We start from the raw sequence: 19,716 nt of genomic DNA, 5'->3' as shown, positions 1-19,716 counted from the left end.
CTGGGACCAACGGGCTGTTCCTGTTTCCTTGAGCCAGAGAGGGAAATGTGGCCCTCAACAGCTTGCCAAAACTCAGTAAGCGGCCCTCCACTGAAAATAATTGCCCACCCCTGCTCCAACCTGATCCTCACTTGCATCACCTAGTCAGGATGGGGTGCAGCATTCTGGTAAGTCAGCTGTTACTCACATCGCAAATCCATGTGTAAGCCACCTTCTCAGTGACATACTGACTACCATCTCTTGAGAGTAGAAGAGATGAAGTGATTTGACGTGCTAGGCGTGGGACCTGAAGGGTGACAAAGCCTCAGAAGATTTCCTCACTGTAAAACAGGTGTTTCCAAATTCAAAGCAGAAGAGAAAATGACAAATACTGAGCTTCCACCACAGCTGTGGTGCTGAATGAGACAGAACTTCAAACTGAATTTGCAGAAACTTCTTGCTCACGTCCTTCTTCATATACTCTTGGGATGGGGCCAGGCTGCAGAATTTAGATACAGACCCAGAGTTCAAATGCATCAAAATTGGGGACGATCTTTGATCAGAGAATTGGCCTGTAAAAGGGATTGATCCCAGTTTGAGTAGCCCCACACCTTCCCCTACATTTGGGTGTGCATTGTTTGGTTGTCAACCCTGTCTCTGCTTGCTAAGTGCTCCATCTCAAGTAACAGCAGACTGCCTAGAATTGGGGAAACTGGGCCTGTAAGAGGCAGCCTCAGATGTTCATGCTGGTTTCTTTTCTGGATCACAAGAAAATAGGGCTGGAAAGATCACCTCTCTCTGCTCCCACAGACCTTTCCTGACTGCTCCACAGTTTCATTACTCAGTGATCTTGTGTTGTCTTGATTGTTGGCCAGCCTTGAGTAAGTGACCCCCCTCCTTTATATCCTTGCTCCAATATATGCACAGAGCTATTCCATAACCACTCTCCCTCCAACCCTGGCTGTCATGCTGGACTTTTCAACCCATTTATCTTTATTATTTTTCTTTGCATCCTTTCATTTATCTCTATTCATTTTACAATGAGCTGCCTAGCCATGCCTATAGTGGACCACATCCTCCGAGGCTGTAACAAGCTTAGTCAATGGAGTGATTCGGATTACACCAGTTGAGAAACCGTGTTCCAAAGAAGCCACTAACAGGGCTGTGGGCACCACAGCCATCCCCTCTTTGAATAGCAGCACTCTCAATACTCTTCTTTTTCATCTGGTCATACCCTGCAAACCTGGCTTAACCGCTCCCCTGTTTACCATCACCTTCCAGGTCTCTTTCTGTACCAATACTGCTTGGCTGCACTCACTCAGATCCTATCGTTTTCTCCTTGTTTGTATAATAGTGAAGGTGAGAAGCCCCAGCAGAAGTCAGGGCCCTGCTGTGCCAGATGCTGTACATGCACAGAGTAAATTGGTCCCTGCCTTGGAGAGTTTGCAGCTTTAATGGACAAAGGAGTGGAACAGAGAGAGAGAGAGAGCTCATACAACTTGCTTCAGATCACAGAGCAGGCCTGTCTGGGTTGGGTATAGAACTTGTGCTCCTACCGCAGGACTCTGACCACTTAGCCACACTACTCCAAGCCTCTTGAAAGTGTTAGGTTGTTTGGTATCAAAGTTCTTTTGTTCAGCCCTCACTGCTTCCCCACTTGTGTTGCTTCTTGTGCTGCCTCTACTCATGCTTTTGCAATGCCTCCATCAGTGATACAGCAATAGACGATTTACTCCATGCACTGGATCATTTATAAAGATATTAAACAGCAGCTGACCCAGCACCGACCTCTGAGGGAACTCACTTAATACTGCTGGCAAAGCTGATTTGTGGCTGATTAATGGGGGGTTGGTTGTTTGCTATTTGCAGACCAATTTGTCCATCATGCATTGCAGGGCTTGTTTGTTTCCAGATTGTAGCACTTGGAATTCTCAAAGAGAATCGCATGTGGGGCCATCTTAATTCAAACAGAAATAAACATTGTCTGGGACATTTCCTATGTCCACCATATTTGTGGCTGGATAGCAGGAAACTCTCAGGGCTTGTTCAGAGCAATCTACACTGTCTATCACTCACCTGCATGGTTTACTTAATAATGCCCAGGTTATTAGCTTAATTTCTCCATATAACCTGTTTCTCTTCTTCTCTCTCTTCTACCCTTTAAAAAGGAATTTTGTACTCATGAAAACTACCAAGTTGAGAAAATAAAGGTCTTCTTTTCTGCTCAGAAAAGGTGCAGCACCATGAAAACTCCTTCCCCAAGTCCTTTTTTATGTGCCTCTACTCCAAGCTGGGAAGATGACCCGCAAAGATAAGACAGGATTTCCAGGTGCCACTTCCAGCCTCTTAAGCCCTCTCCTCTACATCCCCCTTCCCTGTTTGAAGGCTGGTCCTCACTCACCTCTGAGAAGGCAGTTCTGATACTACCTGGCAGAAGCCGAGAAGGTATTTGCTGTTCAGCGAGTATCACCCTACTGCATCCTGCTACTTAAAGTTTATAGGCCAGACCCTCAGGTGGTATGAATTGGCAGAGCTGCATTAAGTCAAGAAAGCTAAACTTGAACCCCAAAAAGCTTTCTCTGTAGGATCATCTGATCCAATGCAAAAAGGTTTTGGGGTGAAGTGATCTAATATAAACCACTTCAGTGCCCAGGAACTTGTGCCAGGCCTGGAATTACTGGGTGGGACAGCTAGACTCCTCAAACCAACAGAGCAGCCTCTCTCTTTCTCTGCCTCTGTAATTTTCCGCTGCGTGCCGCCCCTGCTTCTGTCCCGGGAGGCTCCTTAGCTACAGCACCAGCTTGTTTACAGCTCCTGGGTGCTGAGGGGTGGTCTTGTGACTTGGACCGCCCCAAGTTATGGCTTTGGATGAAAGGAATTGTATAGGTATCCAGCTGGGTTTATTTCCTGATGGTGATTCGACAGGTTATTCTTGGTGGCTGAAGAAAAGATACCGAGGTGTGTCTGAGAGTGCTGGGATTGAAAAGGGGAACTAAAGAGATGGGGAGGAGGGGAGGAGAAAGACCTGCCTCAAGAAAGAGCATTGTGGGTAATACATGAACAAGAGAGGAAATGGAGAGATGGGAAAGTCCTTGAGGGGCGAAGGGGACAAGAGGCTCGTGGGGCACATGCTGCAGAACCAAGGCAGCATGCACGGTATGAGGGCACAGCGCAGTTAGCCCCAGAGATGGACCTAATGGGACTCTCTTCTGGGAGGCTGGAAGACAAACTTGGTCCTAATTTAGACCCTCTGCCAGCTCCCTCGCCCCATGTTTGTATAGCTGACAGGCCTGATGTGTGTGTGTGGGGGGGAGCTAGATCCTCAGCTAGCGTATGTCAGTATAGTGCCACCTCCTTCAAAGGCACCCCCTTGGCACCAGCAGAGGATATGGCCCTAGGCTGCTTTGTTCCAAGGGAAAGACCTGAGGCAGACTAGGAAGCAGACTCCGGTTAGATGCAACAGCCCAAAAAGCTTCTCAGAGTGTAGGTCAGACACCCATTAACTCACCTTAACACCCTCACTTGTCTGTGCCCTGAAAAGCAAGGGCCACATCCTCAGCTGGGGTAAATCTGCATGGATCAGCTAAGGACCTGCATGCTGCAGGGGCAGCAGGGTGATCAGTCCAGTCACATCTCAGCTCTGGTCCTCCTCCTCCAGCAGGCATAACACACAGATGATTTGAGAGACTGAAGCAATTGCAGTCTGCCTACCCCTGCCTGCCTGCCTGCCTGCCTATCTACCTATCCACCTCAGGTCGTTCTCAGCACACAAGCATCTGGGGACATATTTTTATTTAACCTCTCAGCAGTGTGATGGTCCTGAGCATTCAAGATTAAGGATGCGGGAAACCAAGCCAGGTGGGTGGCTGGGTGGGATGGAGAAGGAAAGCAAGGAACAAAGAGACCCAGAGAGGGAGGGAGACAGGGGGAGACAGTGCGAGCCAGGAGCGGAGGCTTTAATGATTATGGGAGAATCCGCTGGTGTTTTACGCATGCTGCACCTGGGCCGGGTTACCATGGCAACAAGCAGCAGCGACCTTCAGCACTCGGGAACCTCAGCTACTGCCAGCTCGGTCCCCCACCATCGCCACCCGGGGACAGAAATAGACACCACCTCCGAGGTCCCCTTTAAGTCATGGCAGATCCAGCGGGTATTTTTAGCAGAAGGTGTCACTGGCATGATCTCTTGGAGGACCTGCGTATGCTCCCTCCATGGAAGGGCCTGGCCCATGACAGCCTCCTGGGAACAAAGGCTCGTTGTCTTACGGTGCTGAGCCCCTGTCACCTGCTATTGCTCCGGGCCTGTCTCTGCTGCCTGTTGGTTCCATGGACAGCAGTGCTTCACGTGGCCACGCCGGGGGGCTGGCTTCGTTCCTCAGCCCTGCCTGGCACTGCCCAGCTCAACTGGAGCTGCCGTCCCTTCAGGGAAGCAGCAAAGTGCCCACTTCCTGGAACTGCTGTGATGGGCCACCGGACAGTCAATCAGGCTGGGCAGAAGCTGGTCTGGAGTACTCTCTCTGCCTGGCCTCAGCAGAGGATGGCATTGGGACCTTTGAAGGGACCCCAGGCAGCCCACTTCACTAAGTGGTGGGTACTATGCCAATGGACCTAGAACAGGGGTGGGCAAAATGGCAGATCCGGCTGGCAGCTGGACTCCATTTCCCAGCACCTTGCCCACTCTGCTGTGGCTGGTTTCCATTGAAACCACAGCAGCCATGACAGCATGGGGCCAGGGTTTCCATGGAGACCGGCCCCAGCAGCACTGGCGGAGCATGTGGCTGGGCAGGATGCTGCTTCAGGGCAGAGGCTGGGATCTTGTGGTGGTGACAGCATGATCCAGAGCAGGGGCAGTCCCAGACCCAGAGTACCCATGCACCCTGCCAGCACTGCTAGGGCTGGTCTCCATGGAAACCCTGACCCTGCATTGTCCCAGCCCTACTGCTGGTGGGGTGACACAGCCAGGGGCTGCTGGGAAACAGAGTCTGCCGCAGGCCCAATCCGGCTCACGGGCTGGACTTTACTCACCCCAGCCTACAAGTCAGGGAGTAGTTTGAAGGAAGTGTTGCTTCCTTGTCTCCAGCAATGGTGCACGGTGCGTCTGTACATTCCACCCTCGCTCAGCTCACGCAGAGTTCAGGGACATCCCATGCACTCCACCCTGCCAAGCTATTCTCTTCCCTTCCCTTCCAACTCTGAGCCCAGGCATTCCCATCTCTCCTTTTACTGGGCTGCTATTGTTTCAATTTGGAAAGCCTTCCCATGAGCTCATCCTGGCTTTCTCTGCTGGAAGTACAGTAGGTGTGTATCACCATGTGTTGCTTAGCACAAGCCCCCAGACACGTGGTGCAGAGCTAGTTAGGTACATCAAACTGTCAGCAATGAACACACCCAAACAACAATGCTGAGCTTTCCTCCCAGGAATTAGCAAGTGATAATGACCCCCTTTTTGGATTGGATAGAAACTTGCAAAGACTGCACATAATTGTACAAAGTCATGTCTATAAAAGACCTTAGCCACCACACAGAACTCCCCTCTCAGCCTGGCTGATAAGCCCCGCAAGAAAAACCCTATGCCATGTCCAGAAATGGCCTTTAGGCCCTGAGTGGGGCTGGGCTTCATCAATGGAGCAGTATGGGGGACACCCATAACATGGAGGCAGAATGCCACCTACCATTTCCAGTTACAGAGATATCAGGCTTGCATACCAGTCACCAAGCAATGTCACGGACACCAGATATCTCATTTTCTTCTTGCCTTTACTGGTTTTACATTATTTTTAATCCACTCCCTTCAGTGAGGTTACATCCATGTTAAACAGGAGTCAGTGAGAAGAGAATCAGATCCCAAAGCTACAAAAACAGAGACTGAATCTGAACCCAAGGACCCAAGGAAGCATATCCCTTGCAAACCTGAGGTGGGGGCAGCAGCGTAGAAGAGACCAAAATACAAACGTACACAGGCTAGGTATCCACTGGTGTGGTCATTATGGCTGAGGCGGGCTGCTTGAAGAGCCTATAATGTGACCTCTTGGATCTGCATTTGCCCTCTAGCGACTATCTTTGCCACCACTAAAACCATGAGAAGCATGCAACCTTACCCTGGTGGAATGGACGCCCTGGTACTGAGAATTGCGACCCGCTGGGTGCCAGGCCTGTTCAGGTTGTTTTGCCCAGGAAGATGGGTGCCAGTGGGTGCACTCTGGCTCCGGGAGAAGGTGGTCACTTGTGTGCCACTAGGGGACCGGACCTGCTCCATCTTAGCTGTCCCTCCAGTCGGCATGGCGCCTGCAGACCACAATGCCGTCCCGTTGAATGTGTTGCTCTGCCTGACGGCCAGAGTTCCATTGCTGTTGCCTGAATACACTTTCCTTCGCTGCGAGGCCAAGATGGCGTTGGAGGCTGCCCTGGTGCTGTTGACTAGCAGGCACTGCTGGCAGGAACAGGGCTGCCCCGAATTGGTGCCCACAGGCCAGGACTGGGACTTTGGGATGGAGCCCATGGTGAGTGGGTAGGCCAGGTCCATGCGGCGCCGGAGCCGGCGCTTCCGCTGAGTCTGCCGGTTCATCTGCGACATGCTGTTGAAATAGATCAGGTAGCAGAAGCCCAGTGAGGAGAGATCCAGCCAGGGGTGTTGCTTCTCATAGGCATTCTGGATTGTGATGCAAATATCCATGTCATAGGGCGTCCAGGAGTTATTGTCATTCTCCCATTCCCACACAATCCCTTTGCCAGGGGCCGAGGATGGGTCATAGAAGTTTCTCCTCACTGGCCGCATGGTCCCTATGGGAAAGGAGAACAAAAGGTGGGGGGTGAGTTGCTTCAGTAGGGATGCAAAATACAGGGCATGTCACCACTAGGCTTCACCAGGCCTTCTCTCTGGGAGAAGTGATTTCAAGCCCAACTTTCCTAACTCCTTGTTAGAGAACCTTGCTTCAACCATCAGTGGGAAGTTACACCCCAGGTTTTTTAAACACAGAAGGGCCAGATCTTAAGCACTGGAAATCAGCATAGATTTCAGTGGAACAAAATCATTTTGGACCTACTGAGGTTCTGGCCCAGCATAAGTATAGGAAAAAGATTTCACATAAATTAGTATTAAACTGCAACATTCAGCCTGATTGTCCTCTCAACCCGAGGTAAGCCAGCAACAGCTCCACTGAAGTCAATGGGGTTACAGTGGTGTAAGGGAGAAAAGTATCAGGGCCCACTGTATCCACATTACTTAAGACAGGCCAGATTCACCACTGCCTTATTCCAGTTTTATGTCCTGGTGCTTCCAGTAAGAACAGTGGAGTAGGTTTGTAGCAGTTCATTTAAGGCCAGCCCAAGGGCTCAGGTGTGCAGTTCTGAAGAGAGAATGGTTGGACAAGCTTTGTCCACATCAGCCTGCTTCACCCCTGCATGGGAGGGACTACCCATGGGATGATGAAGGCGTCCAGCCTCCATGCTCCAATCAGCACTTGGCTTCCCTGGGAAGATTGCCAAGCAGCAGGCCAGGTCCGTGTCAGGAAGTGACAATGACTTGAGTGATGCAAACCCCTGTCCCCTAGGAAATGGGCTGAACAGCTTGCTCTACATACTGAGCACCATCAAAAGGACTCATCAAAAGCTGGTGACCCAGTTGTGAAAGGCTCTGTATCCCATTATCAAACCCCAGAACCAGCACAGTCCCCTATGTGGCCTATCAGCCTTTTGTTTAAAAGCCCTATTAATATCAAATCATACTGCATTACATTCTTTTTTTTTAAATTTCAGTGTTGTCCGCAGCCAGGCCTGCTCTTGTATACCCATCATCTCCTTCTGCCATTCTAACATCCTCACACCCACCCCAGAAGGCACACTCCCACCCCACTGTCCCTTTCTCACACATACACACCTGCATGCACACTTCTAACCACCAATCATCTTAGAGGCCTCTCCTTAGACTTGATGAATTCTGGGCTCCAAACTCTGGAGAAAATGTCTAGCAGGGGTCTCCATAGGGGAGAGCAACCATGCATGTGTGACTCCTTAGCTTTAGTCTCCACTGAAATGGAGAACAGGTGTCATTCTCTGCTAATGCAAAGTCCTTTGTGATGTAACAGTGTTGCATGCAAGCACAAAGAGGAAACAATTAGATAGCTGCATACACCACCAACTCTGCGGTTTCTGCTGGGATTTATATGTTCCACAGGAAGCAATGGAAACACCTTAAATCACACAAGGGGTGTCAGCCTGGCCCAGCCTCGCCAAATATTCTGCCCTCCTCAGGCTGGAGTTTGGAATCAACAGCAAGGCATTCTGGGAACATAATGAACTGAAAAAGACAAGAGATGGTCCTTAGGGGAGAAAGGTGACATCTGAGATAGTGGGAATATAAATTAACACCAGGCTCTGCTGGCTAACCTTTTCTGACAGCAAGGAAATGCTATTCCAGTTCCCAGGATTTCGATTCTGCAGGTATCTTTTCCAGTAGTGATTAAGTTTTCATCCCAAGAGCCCCCGTAAGCCAGACCTTCTGGATAAGTATGGTAATTAGGGGACTGTCACCCTGGCACTGAGTGCATGTACTCCTGTCTCAAACATTGCAATGCTGCCAAGGAAGCCAGAGCTCCCTTCTCTGTTGGCGGGGAGGGAGCTGAGCAGAGATGGCAACAAACTGGCAGCAAACTATTCCCCTGCAGCAAGACAATATTTCAAGGAAACACAGGTAGGCCGTGACTCAATGCCACTGCCCATCAAAATCAAAGGGAATTTTTCCACTGGCTTCACCTGAGGCCCCAGTGACCAGGCCATGCTAGCCAATGGCAGCTGTTCTGTGTCATTTCTTCTCAGAAAAGGAATGGGCTTGAGAACCAAAGGGTGTCCTGATTGTCCTGCACCAGGACAAAAGTAACTGCCACAAACTACTCAGACTTACTGCACCCCAGGGAGGGGGAGGAAGGCCAGCAAAAAGCCTGAGTGAGCTGTCAGTAGCAGCAGAATCTGGTTACAGGAATAAGACTAAAACCACATCCTCAGCAGGATTTAAACTACCTTTGAAACTGCATCTGGTAAAGCTGGGGACAATTACTGGTATCATTTGCAGACAAACTCCTAGTGTAGAAACGAATTATTCCAGTACACCATGACTTGCATTGGTGCAGATTACTCTCGTTTCAACCCTACACATGCATCACTGCTGCTCCAGAACAGACATGGCTTTCAGTGGAAGGGAATTACAGCCACCAGATCAATGGTTCTCAGGTCTTTTTCCAGCCACATTTTCTGCTTTCATTTTCCCTTCCCCCTCCTCCAACGGGGGAACAAAGAGGGGAAGAGAGAAATCAAGAGAGCTGGCAGTGGGATGGTAGAAAATAAGCGTGAGAAAAAAAGATAAATGGCTGCTCTGTCATGAAATGAAAACACGTGCGGGAACAGTGATGGATGATAAGGTGCGGAGGTAAAGACTGGCAACGGGAAGCTGTTGCCCTACTCTGTACAGTGCAATGTATTTGTATAGGGCATTGCCTGCACAACAGGATCACAGAGGTTCTGAACCTGACTGCAGTTCTACAGGGAGGCAGAGGTAAACTCTGCAGATTATCACTCAGCTGGCAACCGGAGATACAACTGAGGAATAGTTACAAAAAGTAGGTCTCATCATGGAGGAGTGGTGCTGTACTTGGTCCGAGAATCAGAGAATCAAAGAAAGGCCAGGCTGGAAGGGACCTCTGGAGGTCACATCTAGTCCAATCCCTTGCTCAAGGCAGGATCTTCCCCATCCAAACAACCTTATACAAGTCCTTGTTTAATTTATTCCTAAAAAATACACAGTCAACCCTGTCACACATCTACAAAGCACATTGCCCAAAGACACCAAGGGTGCCCTAACCTGCCATAGGTAAAGCAGGGAGATGAGGGCTGGCAGTGTCCCGCTGCTGCAAGGGTTGCTAAAATGTACTCGAGAGAACCAACAAGAGAGCCATGCCCCCCCCGACTGCAGAGGGGCGCAGTGGGGATCATTAGCTGCAGGGGAATACAGGAGCCTTTAGATGAGATTGAAGAGAGCTTGGGAAGAGAGTCCATCTTTAGCCATCTTCAGCACAGAGCCAAGCATGAATTAAAACCCTAGGTTCAAATGGGCCCTAGTTCATGGGACAGACTGGTCCCAGACCCTGCTGTAATTACCAAGCACTGAGCAGAGTCTGACTGATCAGAACACTTTGCCTCTTGGATATTCCTATACCTCTTGACCCATATACTGAGCTCTGCACTGGGAATCTGCTTTACTCTTTGGCTTTCCAGGTTTATAAAAAGAAGCAGGCAGTGTTCATTCTGATATAGGTATTGCATTGCTCTGGCCAGCCTGAGGTGGGCCTGTTCAAAGGGATGAGAGTGGTTAAGAAACAGAATTGCTAGAGGTTCTTACCCAGAGCACATAAAACAACAGTGGCCAGCCCAGCAGCCCCCCTGGCTTAACGCACCTGCAGCAGATATAGTCATCATGAAGGGTAAGCACAACAAAAGGGAGGAGATGAGGTCAAGGAGGCAGCCTCACTGCCTGGAAGGTGAAGGTTTGGCAGACACTGGTCCGACCAGCTAGCAGCTGGTTAAATTTGAAGGCTGGGTAAGGACCTAGAGACAGATCAGCCAAGCTCCTAGAAGAAAAGGAAGTTGGGGGACACTGGGATGGGTTCGGCAAAGATGTTGTATTTTGAAAGCAGAAGTGATGGGAAAAGGCTGGGAGCTAAGGGAAGGGGAGACTAGAATTGGAAAAGGAGTCTGACAGAGCGCGAGACCAGGATAAAGTAGAGACGAGGTAGAGATTAGAATGCAGAGTGAAGAAGGAAGCTGAAACTGGAAGCCAGGGTGGAGGGAAATGTAAGGATCGGTCGGGAACCCTGGAAGGGGCAAGTGGAGCTTGCTGGGCATGGAGAATGGGACTTGGACTGTGATGAGGTGGAGCACACAGAGATACGGGGGAAGCTGAGTGGAGGAGCCAGGCTGCATGTGGAGAGACAGGAGTGGAACAGGAACAAGCTAGTGGCAAAAGGCAGCAGCAGTTGTAGGCAACCATCAATCCTCTGGATCACGGTGTATGCATAAGAGGTCTAGTCAGGTGCCTGGTGAATCTGCTTGTACAGAGTCCAGCAACCATCATACCAAGACCTTCAGTGCATATGCCTAGACAAGAGTATGGAAGAGTGGAGGCTCCCCTAGACCTACCATCCTGCCTTTTGACCAGTGAGACAGAACCCAGTCCAGACGTTCAGAACCCAGGCCAGACCGAGTCCAAATGTTCAGTGGCCTTGATGGTTGTAGCTTCTGGCAGAAAACAACAAAGAGCTGCTGCTGACCAGCTAATGCCTCAGCCAGGGTTCTGTCACGGTGATGTCCCTAAGCCCTTCTCCAACCAAGGAGTAGCCACAAGGCAGTGGGGGCTAGTTGAGGCACCCTATACTTGTCTTGCTCAGGAGGTTGCAACACTGTGGTGTTTTATAGGAGCTACCCCACCACAAGTAGCCCCACCAGGTCCTCCAGCTGGATGCAGGTTACAGTCATATCTAGGACCGGGCAGCAACAGTAAAGAGTCTGTAAAGAGCATGCTCCTCTGCAGCCAGGCATAGCACTCAAGGCCCTGCTTCCTGCTTCTCCTCCTATCCTTTCTTGTCCTTGTCCTTGTGGACTACAAAGACCTGCAGGCAGGGCCTGTCCTCACATTTATCTGCATGGTGCCTAGCAGACTCCAGATCCTTAGGGCCTTCCATAGTGACATTAATGCCAGTAGGCTGCTGTTCATCCCCATTCAACAGCTGTCCCTGGCTTTTAGCAGCATTGCCTGTATCTAAGGTTTTCAGTCCAAGGTGTGCAGCTCAGGGCAAACTTGTACCAGTGCAATATACAATGGTGCCTCTAAGTGCTATTGCCTGGCCATACATTTTATGGTTGCACCAAGTTGATAGATTCCCCTAACTCCATCCTTCTGTACTTGGGACAACAGGCCATGGCCTGGAAGAGTCCTAGTACAATTGCAGTTGTAATCTGTGATCTGTAGATGCACCAATATGGTCTGCTCTCTGGATACAAGCTGATACTCTGAGGGCAAGCAAGGTGACCAGGTGTTGATTCACTCTCTGCCTTGGATTCCTCACTTCAGCCCAGATCCTGAGCCATATCCCTGGATGCCAACCAGCCAAGGACAGCTCTTTTATCTCTGAAGCTGACTTGAAGAAACATGGTGGCTGTTCTTATTTCCATTCGCATGCAAAGGCTCCCAAGGAGCCATCTGACACCTGTGAATAGATGAAGCACAGAAGACTCCAGCCACCTCCTTTCCCTTCTCTGGGTACATGAGAGATTCAGGACAGGACAGCAGAGGGGACGGTATGGGACCTTCTGCTGGGATGCTGCTGCCCCTTTCTGTACTCTTTATATTACCAGAGTAGAATGGGAGCAAGGACCTGGACTTTAGCACAGAGGCAGTTCTGAGTGTGGAGGTCATCTTATCCAGAACCCATCATGTCTCCTAATCATAGATGGAGGGCAAAAATATTATTTGTGGGGGCTGAGTGCATGCATCAGCATGAGAACTACAACCCCCATTGTGCTCTGCACGGTGGTCTGCATGTGTGATTAACCTCTTCTTCCTCTGCCTCACAGAGTTGAGCATGTGTGGGCACTGACCTAGCTGTACGCCAAGCAGTGCTATGGTGCTGCTGCTGTTGCCAGCCACTGCAAAATTAGTTTGGGGGGGATAAGCCTCACCAAGGGCCAGCCTTCCACTGTCTATGTTCCTAATAAACAAGAATTGTCCCTGTCTTTCCAAGCTGGCCAGGGCACGTTGTGCTGCTTCATCTGGGAGGACCCAGCATTACTTCAAGACACCATGGGAATACGACTGGTCTGTGCTGTGTCTTGGTTGGAGGATACCCCCAGCCTATGACCTGAACTGGGAAGAGGTTAGCTGAGTTCATGAAGCTCAGTACTCCAGCTAATTAGTACTGCCTTTTAACACAGCTAATTCACCCCCTCTACAGTGCTGACCAGGGGCAGCTATGCAAAGCAGAGCCAAAAGTAGTGCAGGCTACTCCCAGAGGTCTCTGCAGTGACTGTTCCAGCTTTTGCTCCCTGAAATTGGTTGCTTTGCCTTTGGGATGCTACGTGGGTGGCTTAGTGCAGCACAACGAATAGATAGTCTTAGATGAGGAAGTCAAGATTCCAGAGAAGCTGCCAGGGAAGATTAAGATAGCAAAAAAGAACAACCCACACCATTCCCTGCTCGGAAAACTGTCAAAAAAAAAGGAAAAAGAAGCTATTGAGATTTGTAACAATCCCAAATGATCAGAGCCCCTTTCTTCACAGCTCACTCCAGTCAGGACACAGCCAGCAGTGCAGCACCCCCTTGGGACAAATCATCAATACTGACCCAGCAGGATGAAGTCCACTCACTGCCACTTCCACTCAAACCCTGGCATTTTCAGGGAGCACTCCCACCCACATATCAGCAACTCGAACCAGCCTGTTTAGCTTGTAGGCTGTGATCATGCTGCCCAAAGGAGCAATGCTGTCCCCTCTTGTTTCTGTTAGATGGGCTAGATGCTCTCGGCATGCTTTGAAACCGAGGGCAGTACTGTAAGCTTTTCTTCCCATGTTGCCAGTCCCTGGATTGGTTTAGAGGTGTCCTCTACATGCCCACCCAGCTAGGACTACACCTCAGACTTGCTGGGATAGAGTCATCAGCAGAGCGTGCGGTTTTATCTGTTCCTTTCCTTGTCTGACAAAAGCCTTAATGTAGATGCAGTTTTGCCTGCACAAAAGTGCTGTTGCCAAGCTAGTTACCTGAGCACAATAACCTGCTTCAGTCAATGCCAGACACTGGGCCCTTGTGCTGTTTTACATTTTGTCTATAAACAAGGTGGATGCAGCTTTACCCACCAGACTTTACCATAGATTAGCTTTAAACCTGGAGGGTCCCTCTGGTTTTCTAGCCATTACAACTTCCCTTCAAGATCTTGTCATGATCAATCTCAGCCTAGGGGTTCTTTGCAGAAGAAAAGGATGGTCCAGTGTTCAGGGCAGTGGCTAGGCTTTGAGAAATGGGAGAGGGAGACACTACCTCAGACTTCTCTGTTACCCCAGGACAAGTCACTTAATCTTACTTTAAAGAGGTTTGATGGGGGTGGGGAATGACATGATTTGGGTTTACACAATATTAAATGGTGAAGAGAAAGCAAAGACGGATATATTACACACTCTCTCCCATAATACAAGAACTAGAGGTCACAATGAAATGAGTAGGTAGTAAATTTAAAACTAACAAAAGGAAGTTCTTTTTTACATAGTGTGTAATACAAGTATGGAACTCACTGCCACCAGATGCTGTGGAAGTGGCACTTTAGCCAGATTCAAAAAAGGGATCGGACAAATTCTTGGAGGAAAGGTGCATCCATAGCTATTGAGCATGGAAGTTAGGGATGCAGCCTCAATCACAACGTCCTAAACCCTAAATGCTGGGGGCTACAAGTGAGAGAGGAACAGAGGAAAAACCCTGGTCATACCCCATTCATTCTTTCTTTCAGCATCCACCCTCTACCCCTGTGTAACATATGAGACTGACCCAGTAAATGGCAGTTCTTATGTTTTGATATTAATTTCTCTGGATCCTGGTTCCCTATCTGTAAAAATGGGGTTGATAGAAGCAGGTTGTGAAACTAGGAACAGAGACCCTAAAAACTTATTAAGACAGACACTACATTCCTGAGTGCTAGAAATTGGGCAGAGACCCTGCAAACTCATTCTATACAACAGCCATAAGGAGGTGACATTTGCTGCTCAGAAGCAGTAAGGGTTGAACCCACAACCATGAGGTAACAGATATGAGTAGCTATAAACTCCCTCCAGATGCACGTTTTTGACCAAACCTCTTCTTGGCTCTGGCAGAAGGGTTCAACGTTGGCAGCATATCTGCCTCTAAAACCACTCTGAATGCTCTGTAGCAATAATAAAATCTGCTCTGTAAGCAAGTATGATCAGAAAAAAAACCATACCCCAGCTCCAGACCCTCTAAACTCTGCCTGTATAAACTGCAGCGGGAGCAGAGGACAAGGACTGGGTTATGAAACAAGCCTGTCATTTTTCTTGCCAATAGGTCCCAAACAGTCCCTGAGCAGTTTGATTTTTTGTTACACTGGTGTGAATCTGCAGTAATATTACTGTTGTGGGGCCAGACCATCCACTATCCTGCAGATCAGGGTTGTGAAGCCAGGCCTGCAGAGCGAGGACAAGAGTGGTTCTGACACATTTTTACTCCTTTTAATTCCTGGGGCTCAATCCAGGCTTCAACACAGTCTAGAACAGCCTTAGGGTGGCTTTAAATGCTTCTTCCAGTGATGATGGCCCCTAAAGGGTTGTTGGGATTGCTGAAATGCATGCCCTTCTGGGTAGATTCTTTGCACATGCCCTATGCTGCTGGTTGGGACAGGAGGTGCTAAGGCTACATGTGCTAAGGCTCCTGGAGATGCCCCACACTAGGTGAATGCTTAGCTATACCAGTTTCCCAGTGCATCCACATGCTGGGGTGGCACTGGGGTTGTTACCCACAAGGACCTGTTAGGTTCTAGTGCAACACAGCAATTCATTGAATGCAAACTTAGCACAGCCTATATTCATACTATGAGTCAGGTAGCATTCCCTCTAAAATGTGTGGTGTGCGCGGCCACACAGGCACACTCATGCTGCGCTGCCAGGCATGCCTGCTTGACCGCGGACACCACACAGCTTAGAGGGAATGCTGCAGTCAGGTGCAGACTGGCCAACAGCAGGGATAGTGCATGGCTAGACACAAATCCAAAGCACATTTCTATACTTTTTATACATCTGAACTGCTTATATCAAGCCTGTATTACTGTCCAGTCATGATCAATCACATTGGGTGCCATGACCTTACGGTTTGCTGATGAATTAACTTACTTAATTTCAAAATTCTTGGTTCAGAGGTGATATCTTTTATTAAACCAACTTTTTTGCCACTTTTTAGTTGGTCTAATAAAAGATATCACCTGTGAACCAAGAGTTTTGTGCTTCTCTTTTTCTCGGATCAACACGGCTACAAAATAGATCCCTTACTTAATTACAGCATTTTTATGTATCTTCCCAAGTATGTACCAGGTGTTTGCTGTACTGTCCTACGTACTTTTCTTGTCTACTACTACCTCAGATCCACCACAGAGATGGACATTTAAACTCTTACTGCTCTTAGTCTCCTTTATGGCCTACAGCCAGTCCACTGGGGTAAATGCACAGTTACTTCACAGACTCTGTTCTAATTTAAACTCCAGTAAATCTGGAGTGACACAGACCAGCCCGGTTCTCATCCCAGGTACACTGATGCAAATCGAGAGTGAGTCGTGCCATTGGGCCACACTTGCTCTCAGTTCCACTGCAGTGAACATGCTGGCTTTGTCGGGACAGATTCTCATCTCAGGGAGGTCTCCTGCCACACTGTATTAACTCCACTGACATTAGCATGATTACTCTGAATTTACATTGGTGCTACTTGGATCACGAGCTTGGCCCCTGCACAAACTGGAATTTCCCCTTTTCCTGCTGTTTTGCAGAACTCAAAGGCCTCTGTGGCTGGGAGGTGGGAGAGGAGGGCAATAAAAGTGGTGCCCCCATGGAGGCAGCCGTGACCTCCCATGGAATCTGCTTGCAAGTTGGGGACAAGGGATGGGAAGTGTTCTCTGCGCCAGGATGACATCAGTGGAGAAGAGCGGGGCAGAGGGTAGAGGTTGCTCCCTCCTCAGTGCCTGTGCAAACCCACACAGGAAAGGCCCAGGCAAAATGAACTGTCACAAGACTTCCTGCCCTTCTGAGGGGAAAACATGGAGAGAACAATTATTGAATTGGACAGGCTGGATGACGGTAAAAACAGAGCCGTGTGGTTGAAGCTTAATCCAAAAGGGGTGCCTCGGGCCTCCCGACTGTGCCTCTTCAGTTGAGCCAGATGCCTGTGACCAGCATGGCAGGACACCCCAAGGACAGCCCTTCAGTCCTCTGCAAAGTAGGTGACTTGGCAGCATCTTAGACCCACTTTACACAGTTCTGAGAGACTTCCCAGCTCTTTCGCTGCTTGGGTTTTCCCAGAATGAATTGACCAGGCAGCACAGCAGCGCAGGACACCCCAGCACAGCTCCCAAACTCAACCATGCTGGCTGCAGGTGACAGATGACCACCTGACTACCAGAGCCTGGCTGTCCTGAGAAGGCAAGACTTTGGGACTCTCAGCTCACATCCGTTGCACAGTGGCTAGAGTCTGTGGATGGATAAGAAAGCCTCATGCTTCATAAATGTGGGGCTGATTCTTTCTCTCCCCCCGGTAAATCTGTGTCCCTCCTGGTCAAGATGGGGCAATACTATAAAGAAGCCAATCTGTGAAAAGACAAGGAATGAAATGCAGGCTCTCAGCTCCTTCCTTGCCCTACCATTGGCTGTGACCCAGGGTGAAGGGCTGTTAGTAAGTGGGGCATGACAGTCAATCTTTGGGAGACTATATGGGAATTTGGGGACACCAAGCTTCTCACTTCAAGCAGCCTACTGCAATCCCCATCTTGGCTTTAGCAATTATCTGACAGCTCTTCAGTGGCCTATAATTAACAAGATGGTAGGTCTCAGACCAACTCTCAGTGAGCAGATCTCTGTATCCAGAAACCTCCGTAACTATGGACACTCATTGATCTCTTCTGTTGAGACAACAGGATGGAGGATGAGGCTGCTTGAAGGTGGGCTGAGCTACATGGGTGGGCCGGCATGTCTCCTCAGTCTGTGAGACCATCAGGCCAGCCTCTCTCATCTTCCAGAAACGTGACCCACCCTATTAGGGAGCTGCTGATTAAGCAAGGGACTTTCCTAGTTGTTCTGATTCCTCCCTGGGAACTCTCTGCTTTGTGGAGCTGAACAATGCTACTGCACTGGGTGGGAGGTGGGCAGCTCAGAACCTGACTGGAGAGAGAAATAAAGCAGCACAGAATGGGAGATGGAGAAAGAGAAAGAAAGTGTGTGAGGAATGGGGGAGCTGACTCTACCTGACAAGCCTATTAGCCAGGTGCACACTGTGGCACACTGCGTCTTCAAAAAACCTAGACCTGATCACTCCAGATCCAGGTTTTACTTTGGTCTCCCCACTCTGCCAGAGTTCCCAGCCCCATACAATCACACAGCCTATTTCACTGCTTTGAACCCAGGAGGAGGAAATACCGAGGCTGGACTCTTGGCCTGTATGTAAGTCCATGGTGCAGAGAGGGAGGGTTTGTGCAATGATGGACAAAATACATCCCTCAGCATCTGCAGGATGGAATGAGGAGCATGGGGAGAAGGCCTGGGTAGGAGGTGCAGGAAGGATACACTGTGGGATGCATGGGGAGATGGGGTCTCAATGTAACACAAAGGGACATGCGGAAGGAGGAATCTCAATGAAAAGTGTGGTCCTAAGGGTCTCCCAGCTGCTCAGGATGGGATCTGTTAGCAGAGGATTCCTGAGGCTTGGGAATGGGTTTTTCCCAGCTCTGCCCTATTTCATGCAAGCAAAAACCTATGGAGCAGCACATGCAGATCCCAGCTTCAGTCACACTGCTGTGACATGGCGTGCCTGCCTGGACGCACCAACATCCTGACATCATCATGATACAGACAACACAATTAGCTCTCTCCAACAGGAGAGCAGTAACGGGTTGGTGGCAGCCCTAGGGGAAGCTGTCAGGATGCAGCACATGAAGATGCCGGCTGTAATCCATGCAGTGCAAACCCACTGGAGCTGGCTTTAAGCGTGTGGGTGAGAGGAACTCCAGCCCCATCAAATTATAGATCCCCCTTCTCCCCCCGACATTGTTGCACAGGCCTGGGGACGCCATCTTCAGAGGCAGCAGCAAGCTGTACTGGTGCAGAATCTTACCAAGCTTTCTGTGCAGGGCTCCTGAACACGCCTGGCTGCAGAGGGACAGACCAAGAACAAAAAACAGAGACACTCTATTCTCTTGTTTTTAACCTTCCTTTGGTCCTGTCTCCATTTACAAGGCTGACAGTGCAAACTTAACAGCAGCCTCTGTGTGCAATCAATAATTATGTTTGAAGTGTTATGTTAGCTATGCATCCCTCCCTGGGGACTCATAAAGCTAAACAGCCATACATTAGTGGTTGCTGCGGTGTTTACTTTCAACAAAGCTGGCTTGGTGACCATCCTGGCTCCTTTCTCTGCAAAATGACTGCAGAAGCTTCAGCAGGGACTGCCAGCAAGGCACACACAACTTGGGCTGAGCGCGTGCATGCCGGTCACAGAAAGGGAGAGGGGGTGTGATTCTGTTATCTTGGCACAAGCAAAACAGCCAGGGATGCTGATGCCACAGCAGAAACCAGGCAGGATTATAGACCTGGCCCACCTTCTCTGGACGTGTCTATAGTGAGGTGCTCAAGAGGGAGCACTGGGCAGAGGCACCACACAACTAGAAATCACTGGGCAGAGGCAGTGACTGGTGCCAGCTGAGACCCTGGTAACTTACAGCACACAGGAGTCAGTAGATCAGGACCCCATGCCACATGCTGACAAGGAGCTCACCCAGAAGCTGGTCAAAAGATTCTGGAAAGACTGGGTCATGCCAGCCCTGAAAGAGTCCTCCCCATGGTCTGCACTGGGACAGGACTTGGGCAGGTTTATTAAGGTGTGCATGGATCCTTGGGGAATGGGACCTATGCCCAGATGAAGCACTTCTTTTGGCTGTGGAT

General features: G+C 49.6%; 1 protein-coding gene across 1 annotated transcript in view; it reads right to left on the bottom strand.

Moving 5' to 3' along the window:
- DTX1 (deltex E3 ubiquitin ligase 1) overlaps positions 1-19,716 on the bottom strand; it is an 86,321-nt gene that overhangs the window by 32,233 nt on the left and 34,372 nt on the right. Inside the window, exon 2 of the mRNA XM_019539331.1 lies at positions 6,078-6,759. Within this exon, the coding sequence (XP_019394876.1) occupies positions 6,078-6,759 (682 nt within the window). The remainder of the gene's footprint in view (positions 1-6,077; positions 6,760-19,716) is intronic.

The sequence above is a fragment of the Crocodylus porosus genome, unplaced genomic scaffold (assembly GCF_001723895.1).
Source record: "Crocodylus porosus isolate Cpor-Errol unplaced genomic scaffold, CroPor_comp1, whole genome shotgun sequence".
NCBI lineage: Eukaryota > Metazoa > Chordata > Crocodylia > Crocodylidae > Crocodylus > Crocodylus porosus.
The sequence above is the reverse complement of the archived record's forward strand: the minus strand, read 5'-3'. Positions and strand labels throughout refer to the sequence as shown.